Raw genomic sequence first — 14,567 nt, 5'->3', positions numbered from 1 at the left:
TGTGGTAACTAATATAAAAGTGGTTTGGTTTTGTTTTTCTTTTATTAACACAGCAAAAAGATAAATTGTTTTATGATGTCCTGCTGAAAAGCTAGCCTGTGCTTAGCAGTGAGACTTAAGTGTTCCTTACAGAATTTGTATTACCGTTTTTCTCTGTTGATTCTCTTTGCTGGCTGGTAGCAAAACATGGTAATTCCTTTATATTAGTGTCCTGTGATTCACACTGATCTGCTCAGCCTTTTCCATGTTTCAGGATAAGATGATGAAGGGCAGATCTCATTTAAGTAGATATCTCAGAGTAATGGAGACCTTCAGGTACAGACTCTTACGCAGGTTTCTACGCCCATTCTTTCTGAAAAGACGACTTTGAAAGGATCCATTGTTGTTGTTTTGAGACTTGCTCTGTTGGTGTCTGGTGGCAAAGCTGAAAATTGATTTAACCTTCTGAACAGAATTACCCACTCCCTCTTCTGTTTTTTTAACCTGGCACTCGCTTTTGGTTTCTTTGTCCCGGCAAACTGAGCCCAGAGGAACCTGTTAATGCTTTCCTAATTTTGTGAAGCCCACATCTCAGCATGCTACAAAAAAGAACCAAACTGAGTTTTCAGATGTTAGGCAAAATTCTTGGAATTTCAAGGAAGAAAAACCTACTGCAGTCTGAGAAAATGTGGTAAGAGATTGTAATTGATTGGAGGCTGTTTTAAAAGTAACTCTGAGTAGAGCACCAAGGTAGATAGGAGTTCTTGTCAAGCTTCCTGAATATTTCTTGGATTTTTGTGAAATAAAAAATTCTTATGAGCCAAGATTACTCCAAAAACAAAGTTTAGTGTGGTTTAGGGAATTTAGCTCTGCTAAACTGATCCTTTAGTAAAACACACCTTTTTTTAATAAGGGCGCTTACTGATCTGTCTGATATTTCATGGTATATTTTAGAATGTACTTGAAGTTTGGTTTTTTGGTTTTGGTTTGTTTTTTTTTTTTTTTATAAAGCTTCAGTCTTGTTAGTAAATTGTGGCACATGTTAGCCTTTCTGTCTCTTACTAGGCATAAAGGATGTAAACATTAAGACTGCAGTTCGATGTGAGTTTAGGTCAGCAGTGCTGTCAAAAACTAAATCAGGCCGTGACTCCCCCTGCCCATTCCTTACCTTCATACAGCTCTGTGCCTAGCTGACTTCAAAAATAGTTCAGCCTTGTTGACTTCACAATTGTGAGACCTTGCTCCCGGCACAGATGTGGCTGAGCCTGTTCCTGGTGTCAGCGTTTCCTCTTTAATTCCTCTCTCACTTCTGAGGGTGCTGTTTCACGTTACACTAAAGTCAGCAGAACTGAGTGCTGTAGTTCAGAGTTGGATGCTGCATAGGAAGTGGGACCTCAGCCACATGTCTCCATTGCTTCTGTATCAGACTGGAGTGACAGATCCCTTCTGCTGATGCTGTGTGGCTATATCAGATTACGTGTCATGTGAAACCATACCTGCTCTGCCCTTCACCTGTAACAGATTAGATGGATGGATACAAGCTAAAAGTGGCATTATATATAGGAGAATTACACTTTAGTGATTAAGCCTTTGTAAGAATTTTGTCCGGAACACCTAAATTGATGATATGTGTGGAAGCACTTAAACAAAACCCCGTATTTTACTTGTTTCTAGTTTCTGAAGGGCCATTGAACTAAGATATTATAAAGATTAATTATAGGGTGAGAATGTTTGCCAGGTGCAGTGATTTTATATCAGAGACCTCTAGGTCCCAAATCTGTAAAGGACAAACTTTGCAGGTTTTTATTTTCTTTTGTGGATTCCTTTGACATAATCTATTAAGTAGAATCAAAAGAATCAATTCTACCCCCACAAAACACCCCCCCCCCCAAAAAAAAACACAACACAAACACACACACACAAAAAAAACAAAACAAAAAAAACTCTGGAAAAAAAACCGAGAAAAGACCCAAATATTTTGCATTTACACCATTTCTAAGACTTTGGGTTCTGTAAGAGGGTGATGTTATTGAGCCTGCTTGTATATGAGTAATAAGAATGTCTCAGTATTTCTGTTACTTCTGTTCTATCCTCTTTATGTGTTGTTTCAAAGGAATAGTGCCCATCATGATATTTCCTGTCTGATAACCCCTTGCTATTAAGCTAAATGATTCCTCAGTAACTGTTTTAAACCATTCCCTTTCTCATTTCTTCTACAAGGCTTTTAACCTTTTCTTGGCAAAGGATTCCCTAACAATTTATCACACTTTTGTGAACAATTTGTGATGAACAGCCACTCGACTGAAAGCAGAAGTGTCAAATTGAATGAGAAATGTTAAGGTGATACACTTAGAACTGGTCTGGCTAGAGTAGTATCCAAAGATCTGGAAGGAAAGAACAAACCACCTTTGTTCTTCATTAATTCAGTGGAGTGGTATATGTCATTTAACCTCTCTGCTGCATCTGTGGGTAATTAAGAGTTCTCAGCGAGGTTAAACTTTTCAAAATCAACATGAATACTGGATGAAACAAGACAGATTTCAAGATTTTTATTACAATTTTTGGTGCCTAGAATGTTTTACTCCAACTTGGAGTAAAGATGAAATTCTTCAGAACTTACATTAAAGTCAAATTATGTTAAAAATATCAATACAGTGTTTGTTTGAAACAAAATGCACTCCTTCAAACTCCAGCAGTAGCTGACTAAGATGGAAACTGCTGATATTGGTGGTGTTAAACAGTAGTCATGAAACTCGTAGGAATGATATTTCAACTCATTAGCCTCTCTGGGTTTCCAGATTCTAGGCCAATTATATTAATACTTGTCTCTCTTCTTTTCAGGCACAGGTCTTGCCTTTCCTGCTTCAGTCCATGACAATATAGTTTGCAGTAAAACATTTCAGATTCTTTACAAAAATGAGGAAGTTTCTGTGAATGATGTGATGATTTTCAAAGTAAAAATGCTGTTAGATGAGAGGAAGGTAATCTGCTGTTCAGCTTTACTATACTCAGCTCATTAAGTCTTTGTTATGTACAGTTTGGACTTGTATAAATAAGGCATCTGAAAACATTTCATGCTTCTACAATTTCTTTTTAGATTGAGGAGTCTCTTAATGAGATGAATTTTCTACTAACATTAGATCTGCACTTCACAGATACAGACTATTCGTAAGTTTAAATATAGAAGATTTCATTAAATCCGCAATATATGTTAACTTGTTAAACTGATTAAATCATGTAGATATAGTATGTTCATATTAGACATATATCAGGGTAAAAAAGAAACCCAGCGCTGAAGTCTGTTAAGATTTCATAACTGGTGTGTCTCTTTCTAATTTTTTATTTTAATTTGCTTTTCCTGGGGGTGATATCATTGCATCCCAAAGTATAGACGTGTGCTGAATTGCTGTCTGCATCAGATGTTAAGGACTTGCTCTTTAAATATGATCGTTCTGATTGTATGTTGTTCTGTTTGAATTTCTCTTTAGACCAGATGACCTGAGCACACTACAGCCAATTAGTAGCCGAACTTTAAAGTTGCACTTTAACTTACACCGGGGCCTTCATCATTACATCAATGTTATGTTTGATTACTTCCACCTTTCTGTCATATCGGTTATAGTTCATGCTTCTTTGGTTGCCCTGCATCAGCCATTGATAAGGTAATCTGTTATTAATAAAATGCAGATAAATTATTGAATGTCCAAATAGAAACGTTACAAAATTAGAGTACTTAAGGAGTTAAATTCATAGCAAATACAGTTTTCTTAATGATGATTTTGGAGCTCAGGGCCCAGACAGATGAGAAACTTCTTGTTTTCATGGAACAAATTTTGAGTTTGCTTTTGTTAGAAATTAGAGTATATAGTGCAGGAGAGAGATACCGAAGACCAGGGAAGAGGAGGAATGTATAAGTATATGTATTTTTACATATATATTTGTAGGTATAAATATTTAACATTTTCTTAAGCAGGAAGATCTGTTGCTCTCTCTAGTTAGTAACTGCAATAGGTGCCATTTAATACAAATAGGGTGGTTTCTGTTAGCTGTCTTCACAGTTTTCAGTTATTATTGTAATGGCAACTATGTTGGCAAATGCTGCATTTACTGTTTCCTAAAAAAAAAGCTTTTACCTAATTTTTACTGAAGCCTGTTTATTTCATTGACTTTTGTCACCCTTTGCAATCTCTATTTACTTCACTTCTCTGTCTCAAAAGTGAGTGTGAAAAAGGGCCGTGCAGTCAGCCACATATAGGAAGTGTTCTTGGAACAGCTTTTTCTTTATCATATCTATCTTTGTCTTCTTTCACAGCCTTCAAATACTACATGTTACTCCCCTCAAGTTCCTTCCTATTCAAATTCTGTTTGTGCCGTAAATGTCCAAACTCTTCGCTTAAAGTATTCCTGCTGCTTGTCCCTGTCTTCGCATCATGGAAAGCTGTGTCTTTATGTGTGTTAGACAGCTGGCCTGTGGTAGTTTGGGGGATGCAACTGGATTTTTTTCTTTTTTGACTATTTTTCCCCTCCAAGTTGGATCGTTGTGGTAATGGGTTTTAGGAACAGTTATATAAAAACTGAACCGGCACATCTGAAGGGATGGTGTTCCATTATCTGGGAGAGGAACAGTTAATGAGGAGGTGGGAATTATCTGAAGCTAGTATTGTTGCTGAAGATGCCCATCTAATAAAATAATGCACTTAAAGTAGCAGTGTGTGTGTAAAGTAAAAATTTTCACACTGTACCACAAGTCACATTCAGACATTTCACTTGTATTTGTCCCATAGCTGCAGAGTCAAACTTTACTTCATTGTTAGAAAGCAAAAACCAGGTTTCATTGCTGATTCTCAGTCAGAAATGTATTTGTCCCTCCTAATGAAAATCAAAGCATTTTCATACATTTTTCTCCTCTGTTTCTGGCTTTTCAAGTTATGATACAATTATGCGATTTAATTTTAAACCAGAACTTGATGCGACTTGTGTAAGGAGATAATGGAACAAAACAGCAACTTCCATGATACTTCTGTTATCTTTAGAGCACAATGTTACTGCTGGCCACAGAATTATTTTGAGGATCTGAGTTGTCCTTAAAATCTGTCTGGAGGGGGAAAGGAAGAAACCTTCAAATTTAGTGTTTTATTTCAGCTGGGCTACCCCATATCCAGCTCACTTTTCTGGAGCAGTTCTTTCTGAAGAACCTGAACATAGCAGACTTCACTCCCTTTCATCCTTTGGGCTTTCCTGAGGTGACAGTTTACTCTTCTGTTTGGGTCACACATTATTGGCACCCCTTCCTTTTATAGGGGTTCATTTTTTGAGTATTTTCTTTTTCAGGGTAGCATCCACGTTCACCTTGTCTTGGGAACAACCAGTATTACGCTTTCCTTGAAAAAGAGGAGATAATTCCGTTTGGTTACAGCCTTGGAGTCCTGTACAATCTGCTCTTTTTATTAAGCTGTCATTGCTTATCTCTTTCTGCCCATTATCTAAAAGTCTGCACTTTTCTGTGTTCATTCATCTTTCACTCATTTTTCCTAGTTCTTTGTTCTTGCAAGGTGGCTTTGTTGCAGGAAGCTCTGTTCTCCCAGGGCTCAGGATGGGCTCTTCTCCTCAGTAGGCAAAGGTCAGGTATCCTGTAGGAAAACAGCAGCGGTAGTTTGTGTGAAAGCTTTCCAGCTGCTTGCTACTGCTTCAATTTTATCGTTTCAATTAGATGAAGTTTGCATTGGAAATGATGAGGAAGAACTGGCACAAAGTCTCCTGACACAAAGTCTGCTGACCTTCATGGTGAGAGATGGCAACAGAACAGTTGAGGGTAATAATTTCTTACATTTCTCCAACTAGCTGGAGACTTGCTTTGAAGAAAACTGTTTCAAAAGTGTTGCTCCCTTAGCGCAAGCACCAGAAACTTAACTGAGGTATCTGGGCCATCCTAAGGACTTTTAAAAGGGCAGCCAACCATGCTAGGAGCTTCCAGGATCATACTGAGGGTCCTTGTTTATCCTACCTTTCAAGAAAAGTCAAGAACGTGTTTAAGTATGATAGTTTTGTGGCATACAGTATGTTGAAATTATTGGTTCATTTGTGCTTTTTTGCAGTTTTCCTCGCCCAGTGAAGAATACGTGGTTGAACAGGAATGCACCAGCACAAAACAGGGACTCTGTGATTCCTTCTCTTGAAAGTGTGGTCTTTGGCAATAACTACACAAAACAGTTATCAGCAGATGTAAGAGTGGATCAGTTTAAGATTTTCTTTTTATGTTGTTGGGCAGTGTGAGTTTTCTATTCTGCAGAAATATTACTTGATAAAGAATGAACTCTCTTGGAGTTACTCTGGTTTGCCCTTTGATACGGGAAATGACAAAAATTGTTCCAAAAGCCAATGTTACATGCTTCAGAAACACGCAGATGAAAGCTTACCATATTAAGTGTTTAACCTATTCTTTAATATATTGCAGTCCATTGAAAATCATAAAAATACAGATGAGGTTTGTGAAAAGAAGCAATTTGCTTATCTGTCTCTTTAGTCATTCTGTTAACACTTTATGTATTATACAAAATTAATATAAGCCTTATCTATCTCCTTTTTTTAGGGTTGCAGTTTTGTTGTTTCAGAGTCTTTTCTCAGCCATGCTTATAATTTCCACTACACGCTTTGTGCCAGTTTGCTGCTTGCTTTCAAAGGATTACATAGCTATTTTGTTATGATAACAAAGGAGCTCCCCTCTTCTCACCGCATTGAACTGGGTATGTAGAATGTAATAAAATGCATCACTTTCTGTCAATGTTTATTAAAAATAACACTCTTTTAGCGTAAACTGGCATTGATTTCGTACATCTTGTAGATCTAAAATCTTTTTGCTTGAGCTGAGCTGGAATTAATAACTTTTTTTTAAAAAAAGAAGCAAGTACTGTCAACATTACTAATAAAATGAGGAGACAGCAGCCTGATTTCATGCAAATATTTTCTTGTTGGTCTCGATTTACTCTGTTATTTTAAATCACTGTGGTTAGTGGTGAGAAAGAAATTTTTAATCTGAGTAGCATGCTGTATTTGTTTGGTTTTTTATACGGAAACATTGCATATTTGTATAAAAATTGGAGCTCTGTAAGCTTTGATTTGAGAAGAATATTATAATGGAAACTTACCTTAAAAAGACCTCCAAGAAAAAATTGCTGCTGGCTCAGTTTTTAGTGTAACTTTTAGGCAGCCTTAGTTACCTAAGAATTATGAAAATATTTGAATAGACAAGAACTGTTTCCATAAAACTGAGTAGTTAAAATACAGTTTCAGAGAAGCTGTTTCTTCAATAAAGTTAAAATTAAACTCTTACAGGGCAGTCTCATAGAAAGAAGCTTAAGTTCTGTGGCAAATAAGACTTCCGGTAACTACATTTCTTAGAAGTAACTGTAAAATTGCTACATTAAATATATAGAAATGTACATTACATTTCTGTAGAATGCAGGTATATTAGAGAGCTTAGCCTCAACTTGTGAAATAAGAGAGGAGTGGAAATCAAAAAGAAAAATAATTAGCATTATAAAGGATGATTTAGACTTTCTCCTCATCAAGCTTACATATTTTTAATCATGTAAAGTTCTATTTAAATCTGAAAAATAGGTCTTTTGGACTTTACATTGATTTCAGGCAGCATTTATTGAATAGGGGTGTGGAAGTTTTTTTTGGTATTGGTTAATTTTACCAATGTCAAAACTAAACATTATGAAGCAATAATGTTGGAAATTGAGATATGAAAGCTATTTTAAAAATGTGATGAGATCAGTTGGTGATTCGAACAAAAAAATGTTTCACTTGTATATTACAAAACACAAAGCTATTACAAAAAAAAAAAAAGAGGGAGGGAGTGCATTACAAATTTGAGCATAGAAAAATACCAAAAGCTGAGGCTTTCTCTTTACAGAAGCAGAAATACTGCTACAGTTACAATGCAAAAAGTATTTCTGTGTCAGTTATCTTAATCTTGATATGGAGGGGAGCACCCTATTAAAGGAATGACTCAACTCTTAGTCTTCCTTTTAAGGATAAAATGTGCTTTTTCCCAAATAGAGTCTAGTGGCACTGTTGTTGTAAGGCTAGGCATGCACTAAATCTTCATACTTCGGTGTTTCAGATAGGACTTTCAATTCCTCTAAAATGTTCCTGCAAAATATACCTGTAACAGAAAAAAGCCAGCCATTGAGTTTCATAGTTGGATTGTATCTTTCAAACCTCATTGAAGTCACTGAAAATATTTTTGTACGCTTCCGTGAACTTGAGTCAGACCTTCTGTCATTTCTGTGGGTCATTTAGCTTACCTTTAGAAATGTAAGCTGGAACAGCAATGCTTAAAATAAATACATGAGGAGAAAATTACTACTGACATTTAACATTCATTGTACATATTTTGCTGATGGTTTGTTTCTTGTGGAGTTTTTATTTCTTTTTAAATCTCTGCTAGAACTACTTTGTTTTCTTATTTGTAAATCTGTTTCATTTATTTCTGTTAATTTTTATATACATTGATTGGGACAATTGATAGAACAAAAAGGACTAATAATGTAAAAGTTAAGCTACTTTTGCTCATGAAAAATAACTCATGCCTACCATTCATGCTAATTTTTCTAAACTTCATCAGCATTAAAATGTAAAAGCTATGTTTCTGTAATGCCTGCAAAGAAACTGAAGCTCTTTGGACTTTCCAACGTACACAGTTGTCATTTGCATTTATTCTTTATTTTTAAAGTAGATGAACTGTTTTATAGCGGAGATCTATGTCTGAAGTTTAAATGCGCATTGCAGAAAAAAAGTTTCAAGTCCTGCTTAAATCCCAGAATAATCACTCTTTGTTTTAAATTAAATTATTACCTCTTTAATTTTGTTTCTTCTATTTGCTTTGCTGTTGCTCTGTTATATAATTTTAACACAACACAGTGATTTTGCAGAAGCATGTGCAGACAACTGTGGGACTCCATAAGCGTAATTGAGCATTTAAGTATTATTGGTTTCAGGCAACAAAATATGCTAGCTCAATGTATATCACAAGTGTTCTAATCTAGAAACTACATGCTTTCATGTACTGATCTAACTGCACTAATTGCTAGGCTAGCAATAAGCTTTTTTACTAACTTTAAGGCAAATAATAAATCTCAGATGAAAAAAAGGAGTGTAGTAACTAGCCATGTGTGTGCAATCCCTATAACTAGCCAAGGCCAGCATGCAGGTCCTTTATGAACGCCTTCTCAGAAGAAAATATCCACGAACCCAGAGAGACGCCTACCTAGGTATGTTTTCAAAGCAGGTGATATAACCCCTCAGCTTTTATTAATACCATAAAATACTATATTCTTACTCGTAATATAAAATATTACATTATTTTCTAAACAGGAGCACTATTTCACTATTTGGCCAGAGTGAACATATCTTGAACTCTGATGAAATCTGCAGAATTGAGCTGCTTATTTCTAGGCTGAATATAGATAATAAAAATGAGAAATTATTGCTAGTTTTTTATTTAGTGTTGTCCTAAACAAAAATGATTAAAGAGGTCAGTCAGTTGTTACCACTTAAATAAAATAGCTAATTATTAAAGTTTTACATAATTTATCACATGCAAATTTTTTAGGTTATTAAAGACTAACACCTTTTCTTCCTGAGAAATCTTTCAGGTTGCCTCTGGTATCTTAAGGCTTGATTCTTCCAAACATTGCACAAAACATTTTCAAAGTTTGACATGAATTTGTCTGTATCTATATTGCCAATTTCCCCTTTGGAGAGTGTCAGTGTCAGCCTGGACAAAAGATGACAGTGGTGTTCTTAAGCACAAGGGAGTTTGTGATGGGAAAAGAACAAAATGGCAATACAGTCTCATATTAAGTCACCAGCTTAATCACTTATAACTGTATTTTGGTTTTGTTTTTAAAAAAAGTTAAAACTGGCTTGTAGCAGAACCAGCAATATTGCATCAGATATTTGCTGTGTAAACATTATTGCTGTAGAATGTTATGATTAATTTCCTTTTGTCTTGTATTGCCTCTATTTTTTTTTAATATATATATATATTCTGCAGTTTGCATATTTTCTCAGAACTTTGAGTTGTGTGAATTAGATTTAAACTTAATGCCAAACAAATTAAGTGTAATGGATGCAATTAGTTGAAAATCAACATATACTTACCAAATCTAGGTGGTATCATTGGAAGACAAGTAATCACCCTGTTGCCTTTCTGTAAGCCCATGTTTATTACCTGTATCCTAGATTTATTGTTGTGGGTTTCAAGGCATGTTTTGTTATGTATGTTTTCAAGAAATATTGTAGGGTTTTTTTCCTTAATACTGTCCTTCAGAAATGAATTTAAATATAAATAGTTGTTTCAGACAATTTTAGGGCTTATAAAGTGTTCCCTTCATGTAGAAGAAAATCAAAACATAGGACTAAATTTTTTGATTAATTAGATTCCCTTAAGTAGACTAGGGATGACTAACAAGAAAAAACATCTTACATGAATGAAGAAAGGTTTTCTTTATATAGAAGTCATTCGAGGTTCAGATTGAGTTTAAGCTGCCATATCATGGAAGACTGATTTGTTCTTAACATTGAGTTGTTGAGAGAAAGGTCAATTAATGAACAGTATTATTTGACTAAAACATGATTCCTCAAACAATTAAAGAATTGTATTAATATTAATGTAGCTATCAAATCAGGTAAATAATACACCTGTGGAAAAATGGTTTTGGCATAAGGTATCTCTGGAAAATCAGAAGTAGATGAGGAATTGCATTACCTTGGTTGTGAACAGTGACATTGCTGCTGAATAGCTGAACTCTGTCAATGCATAATCTGCAAACTGTATCATCTAAATAACAGTATTTTCAGGTATAATTTTGAAGGAAAACTTGGTGTTCTTGACAAGGGATCATGAGTAATACTCAATTGCAACCCTTTTTTTTTAATCAATTCTATCCTCAGTCTCAGAAATTGCTAAGAAATTATTTCAATAGGAATTTATTATTTACTTGATTTAAAGTAGACTGTGGCATTTATTGCAGCTTCAAGCTTTATTTGATGGGTTCATTTTCTTGTTTTAAAATTATTTTGTGGGATAATTGGTTTTATTCTGCAAATTGGAAAATACATGTTTCACGGATATGTCTTCTCATCTTTCCAGAAAACATAGATGTAGAAGTTCGTCTTACAGAATTGTGTGAAGAAGTAAAGGTACAGGGGTTTTTCATGTATTAACTAAGTGAAATAACTATAGAGTATGCTCATTTCATGTGCTACTTGGAAGTAAACTCTTTGTTTCAGTGATTACATTCTAAATGGTTTTTGCCAACACTTACTTCAGTCTTTTCTCATTCAAAGAGAAATGGCTCAACTGACTCTGAAACTTGGCTATTGATCTGGTGGCTTGGTATGTCAGTAGTAGCCATGGTAGCCTTTGTATATCATGAAACTGAAGCTTATAGAAAGGTAGATTACTTGTATTAAAATAACATTTTGAATTTTCTACATTTAGAATTTGAATTCTTTGGTTTTGATGGCATTAAATAACAATGTTAGAAAATCAAGCAGTAATAGTAAGTTGTACAAAAGCAGATTCTTCAAGTGATCCCCTCACCTGGAAAGACTTGTCCTGATGCTGTCTTGTTCTGTTTTCCTCCATTTGCAAGGAAAAACTGTCTGTTTCCAATCCCAATGGAGAATCTCCCCAGCTCTCTCCTTAGTCAGAACTAGGCCCAGTGAATAGCTAATTTCCTTGTCACAGCAAAGTTTAAACCACAGATTTTAAAACTTTTTTGAAAGATTTTCCCTGCTTTGCTGGCTAGTGGGCCATCTGCCTGGCTGTTGAACATTATGCTTAATTTTCATTACTGAAGTACTAGTATAACTTAAAGGGTATCATTAGTGTATGCAAAGCCAGCAGTTAGCTCTATGGCCAGCTAATAATCTTGCTTTATATATCAGGTTTTTTTACATGTACATTCTTCTGTTACTCCCTTAGCTTGCTGAAGTATGTTCATATTGTTTCCCTTTTCTCCATTCTCTTCTTTTGTGCAGTTCTCATCAAAAATTCCTGTTACTTCCTCTGTCATCTGCTAAGTTGGTATTTCAATGTTTGCAGTCCTTTTTCTACTTGCTGGTAATATTGCCAGGTGTTCAGTCTTTGCTGTCTTTACTTTTTAAACCCTTTGCCTCAGTGCCTTATATGCCAGCAGTATGTTTCTGAAAACTGGTGTTTTTTTGTAAAATCGCAGGGAACGTACACCTGGCAGGCTACGATTGACTGCTGTGAGACCATAGCAAAGTATTACACTGCGTTGTTAATAAAGAAAACCTTGTTTCAGTGTTTCACACCGAGTTTGTCTTGGTGTGATCTGTTTCTAGGAAGCCTGTACTATAACACTGAGTATGCTTAAAGTGTATGTAGATACATAGCACCATATAAATGTTATTGGGAGTTGGGACTATTGGAGATGTGTCTGTTGAATTTTTACTATTGTATCAAAGTTGTACTAACACAGTGAGTATAGATTTTCTGTTTCCTGATTCCTTTTCCTTTCAGGCATACTGCATGTTAGAAAACGCAACTGTTGTAACTCAGTTATTGTGGCCGTAAATTGAATTGTGCATTAATTTAAGGTCAAGAGTCCTAATTCTAAAAGACAACTGGATAATACTTAACACAACTTAAAATAATCTACTAGTGTTGTATCATAGGTTAATTCAATTCTGATACTTGGGCAAAGCAGTTCTCATTTGGAAGTTACTTTTTAAATTGAAATTCTCACTGAGATAAAGTAACCTTTTTATGATTCTTGTCAGTAGATTATGGTCTCATCTGTTAGTGATGTAAATATTTTTTCCTGACTTTAGAAAATGGAAAATCCTGATGAACTGGCAGAACTTATAAATATGAATCTTGCTCAGCTTTGCTCACTTCTGATGGCTCTCTGGGGGCAATTTCTGGAGGTCATTACCTTACAAGAGGAGGTCACAGTATTACTAGCACAAGAGCATCACACTTTAAGAGTAAGTATTGACTCTGTCTTTAAGACCTCTGAGACACTCATACTCTTACTGTGACCCATTGTTGTGGAAATGTATATCAAAATGAGACTCCAGATTCTAATGTTTCTAGTTTTATTTGGGAAAGTTAGTTGGAATCATAAAGGGAGCTGTCGTATTGTGTATGTTGCTTGTGTATCATGTTGTTAGAGCTTATTCTTGAAATACAGTTCATAAAATACATTATTTATGTTTACAAACCAACTAATTCATTCATCTTTTGAGTACAAAATGCAATTCAGAAGGCAAATTGCAGTCTGTGGAGTAAGATGTATTTGTGCAGAATGATGTATTTTTCTGTAGGAGGTATGCCTTGCGTGGCTCCCACCCTACGTTTGATTTCCCTGCTGTATTTAGGCTACCTGCTTCCATCATAAAACAAAGCGTACTTTCCTTCTGAATTAAGAATTTATGATGTTCATAAGCTCTGAAAAGTCTCTCAAGTGGGAATTTTAAAAAAGATATGTATTAGAAACTATCTGGCATGTAAGTATTTGTATATGTGTATAAAAACATGCATATAGTATGTACCTACACACACAGTTGATCTGTGTATATGTGTATACAGCTGCTGTGGGCTTTTTACATGAAAAACACAGCAATGCTTTTTCCAGTAGTGAAATATTTTCAGATATGAGCTAAAGTGTTACTCTTACTTTCCAGTGAATGTGTTTTCTGTCCATTCTTTTGTGGGCAAGGATTTGAAGAAACCTGACATTCTAAAGTTTTCAAAGAGTATGATTCATTAAAACAAAAAGAGATGAACAATGACACCCACCACCCCTACTCATCAGACGTACAGCTTGATCTTTGGCTGGTCTGGTATTGTTACTGTCTGACTTCACAACCTGTGCCTTTGTATCACGTTATAGAATAGGTGACTTTACAAGATTATCTGAAGGTGGCTCTTGTACAACCTTTTACAGAGAGCTTTTTATAAGGTCTGGTTAATAAAAATAGACATTATCAGTGCTTCATAATAGTCTCAATCCAGAACAAAGTCTATCTTAAGGCCTTAGCTTTCAGAGATTTGATTTGTCTCGTCAGCATTTCTGTCACTTGTATCAAAACTGTTTCTCTTCTAGTTCTGGAGGGAAACGTATGAAGGATACTTTGACTGTGGTCTTATGTACAGACCTGATAAATCACATTGTTTAATTAGGGAATCATGGTTGTGGAAATGTCGTATTTTGGAGAATAAATGGAATCTCAGGAAGAGCACAAGGCTTATTTGTTAGATGTGCTAACCGGAAGAAGGTATAATCACTGTACTGGCTATCTGTGAAGCTCACCTTTCTTCGCTTTTCATGTGAATTCTGGAACCTTTTCACTTAACTGTTGGAAGCTGTATGAAACAAGAATTCTGTTTCACTTAGCCTGCACTTGCATTCAACTGCTGGCACTTTAGTGTTTGCTCAAGTATTTATTTAGTAAAACCAAAAGAAGTATTAATATTTTTATTTCTACTGCTCCAGTGTTGGTGTTTTTTTTAAAGGTATAGCTAATGATTAGGTATTTAGCTTCTT

At 35.2% G+C, this 14,567-nt stretch overlaps 1 protein-coding gene across 6 annotated transcripts in view; it reads left to right on the top strand.

The window, feature by feature from the left end:
• FAM135A (family with sequence similarity 135 member A) overlaps nt 1-14,567 on the top strand; it is an 87,418-nt gene that overhangs the window by 41,091 nt on the left and 31,760 nt on the right. For 3 of the 6 annotated variants that reach the window (XM_061358557.1, XM_061358558.1, XM_061358561.1), the window contains exons 5-12: nt 2,821-2,960; nt 3,077-3,147; nt 3,468-3,641; nt 6,075-6,201; nt 6,569-6,722; nt 9,180-9,257; nt 11,141-11,190; nt 12,850-13,005. In XM_061358557.1, coding sequence (XP_061214541.1) covers nt 2,821-2,960; nt 3,077-3,147; nt 3,468-3,641; nt 6,075-6,201; nt 6,569-6,722; nt 9,180-9,257; nt 11,141-11,190; nt 12,850-13,005 — 950 coding nt within the window. Of the gene's footprint in view, nt 1-2,820; nt 2,961-3,076; nt 3,148-3,467; nt 3,642-6,074; nt 6,202-6,568; nt 6,723-9,179; nt 9,258-11,140; nt 11,191-12,849; nt 13,006-14,567 lie in introns of those variants that run through there. The other 3 variants (XM_061358559.1, XM_061358560.1, XM_061358562.1) reach the window with 3 other exon arrangements.

The sequence above is a fragment of the Neopsephotus bourkii genome, unplaced genomic scaffold, assembly GCF_033783945.1.
Source record: "Neopsephotus bourkii isolate Nb327-2 ecotype Australia unplaced genomic scaffold, CSIRO-AGI_Nbou_v1 NB_947, whole genome shotgun sequence".
In the NCBI taxonomy this organism is placed as follows: domain Eukaryota; kingdom Metazoa; phylum Chordata; class Aves; order Psittaciformes; family Psittacidae; genus Neopsephotus; species Neopsephotus bourkii.
Note: the sequence above shows the minus strand (reverse complement) of the source record. Positions and strands in the feature narration are given on the sequence as shown.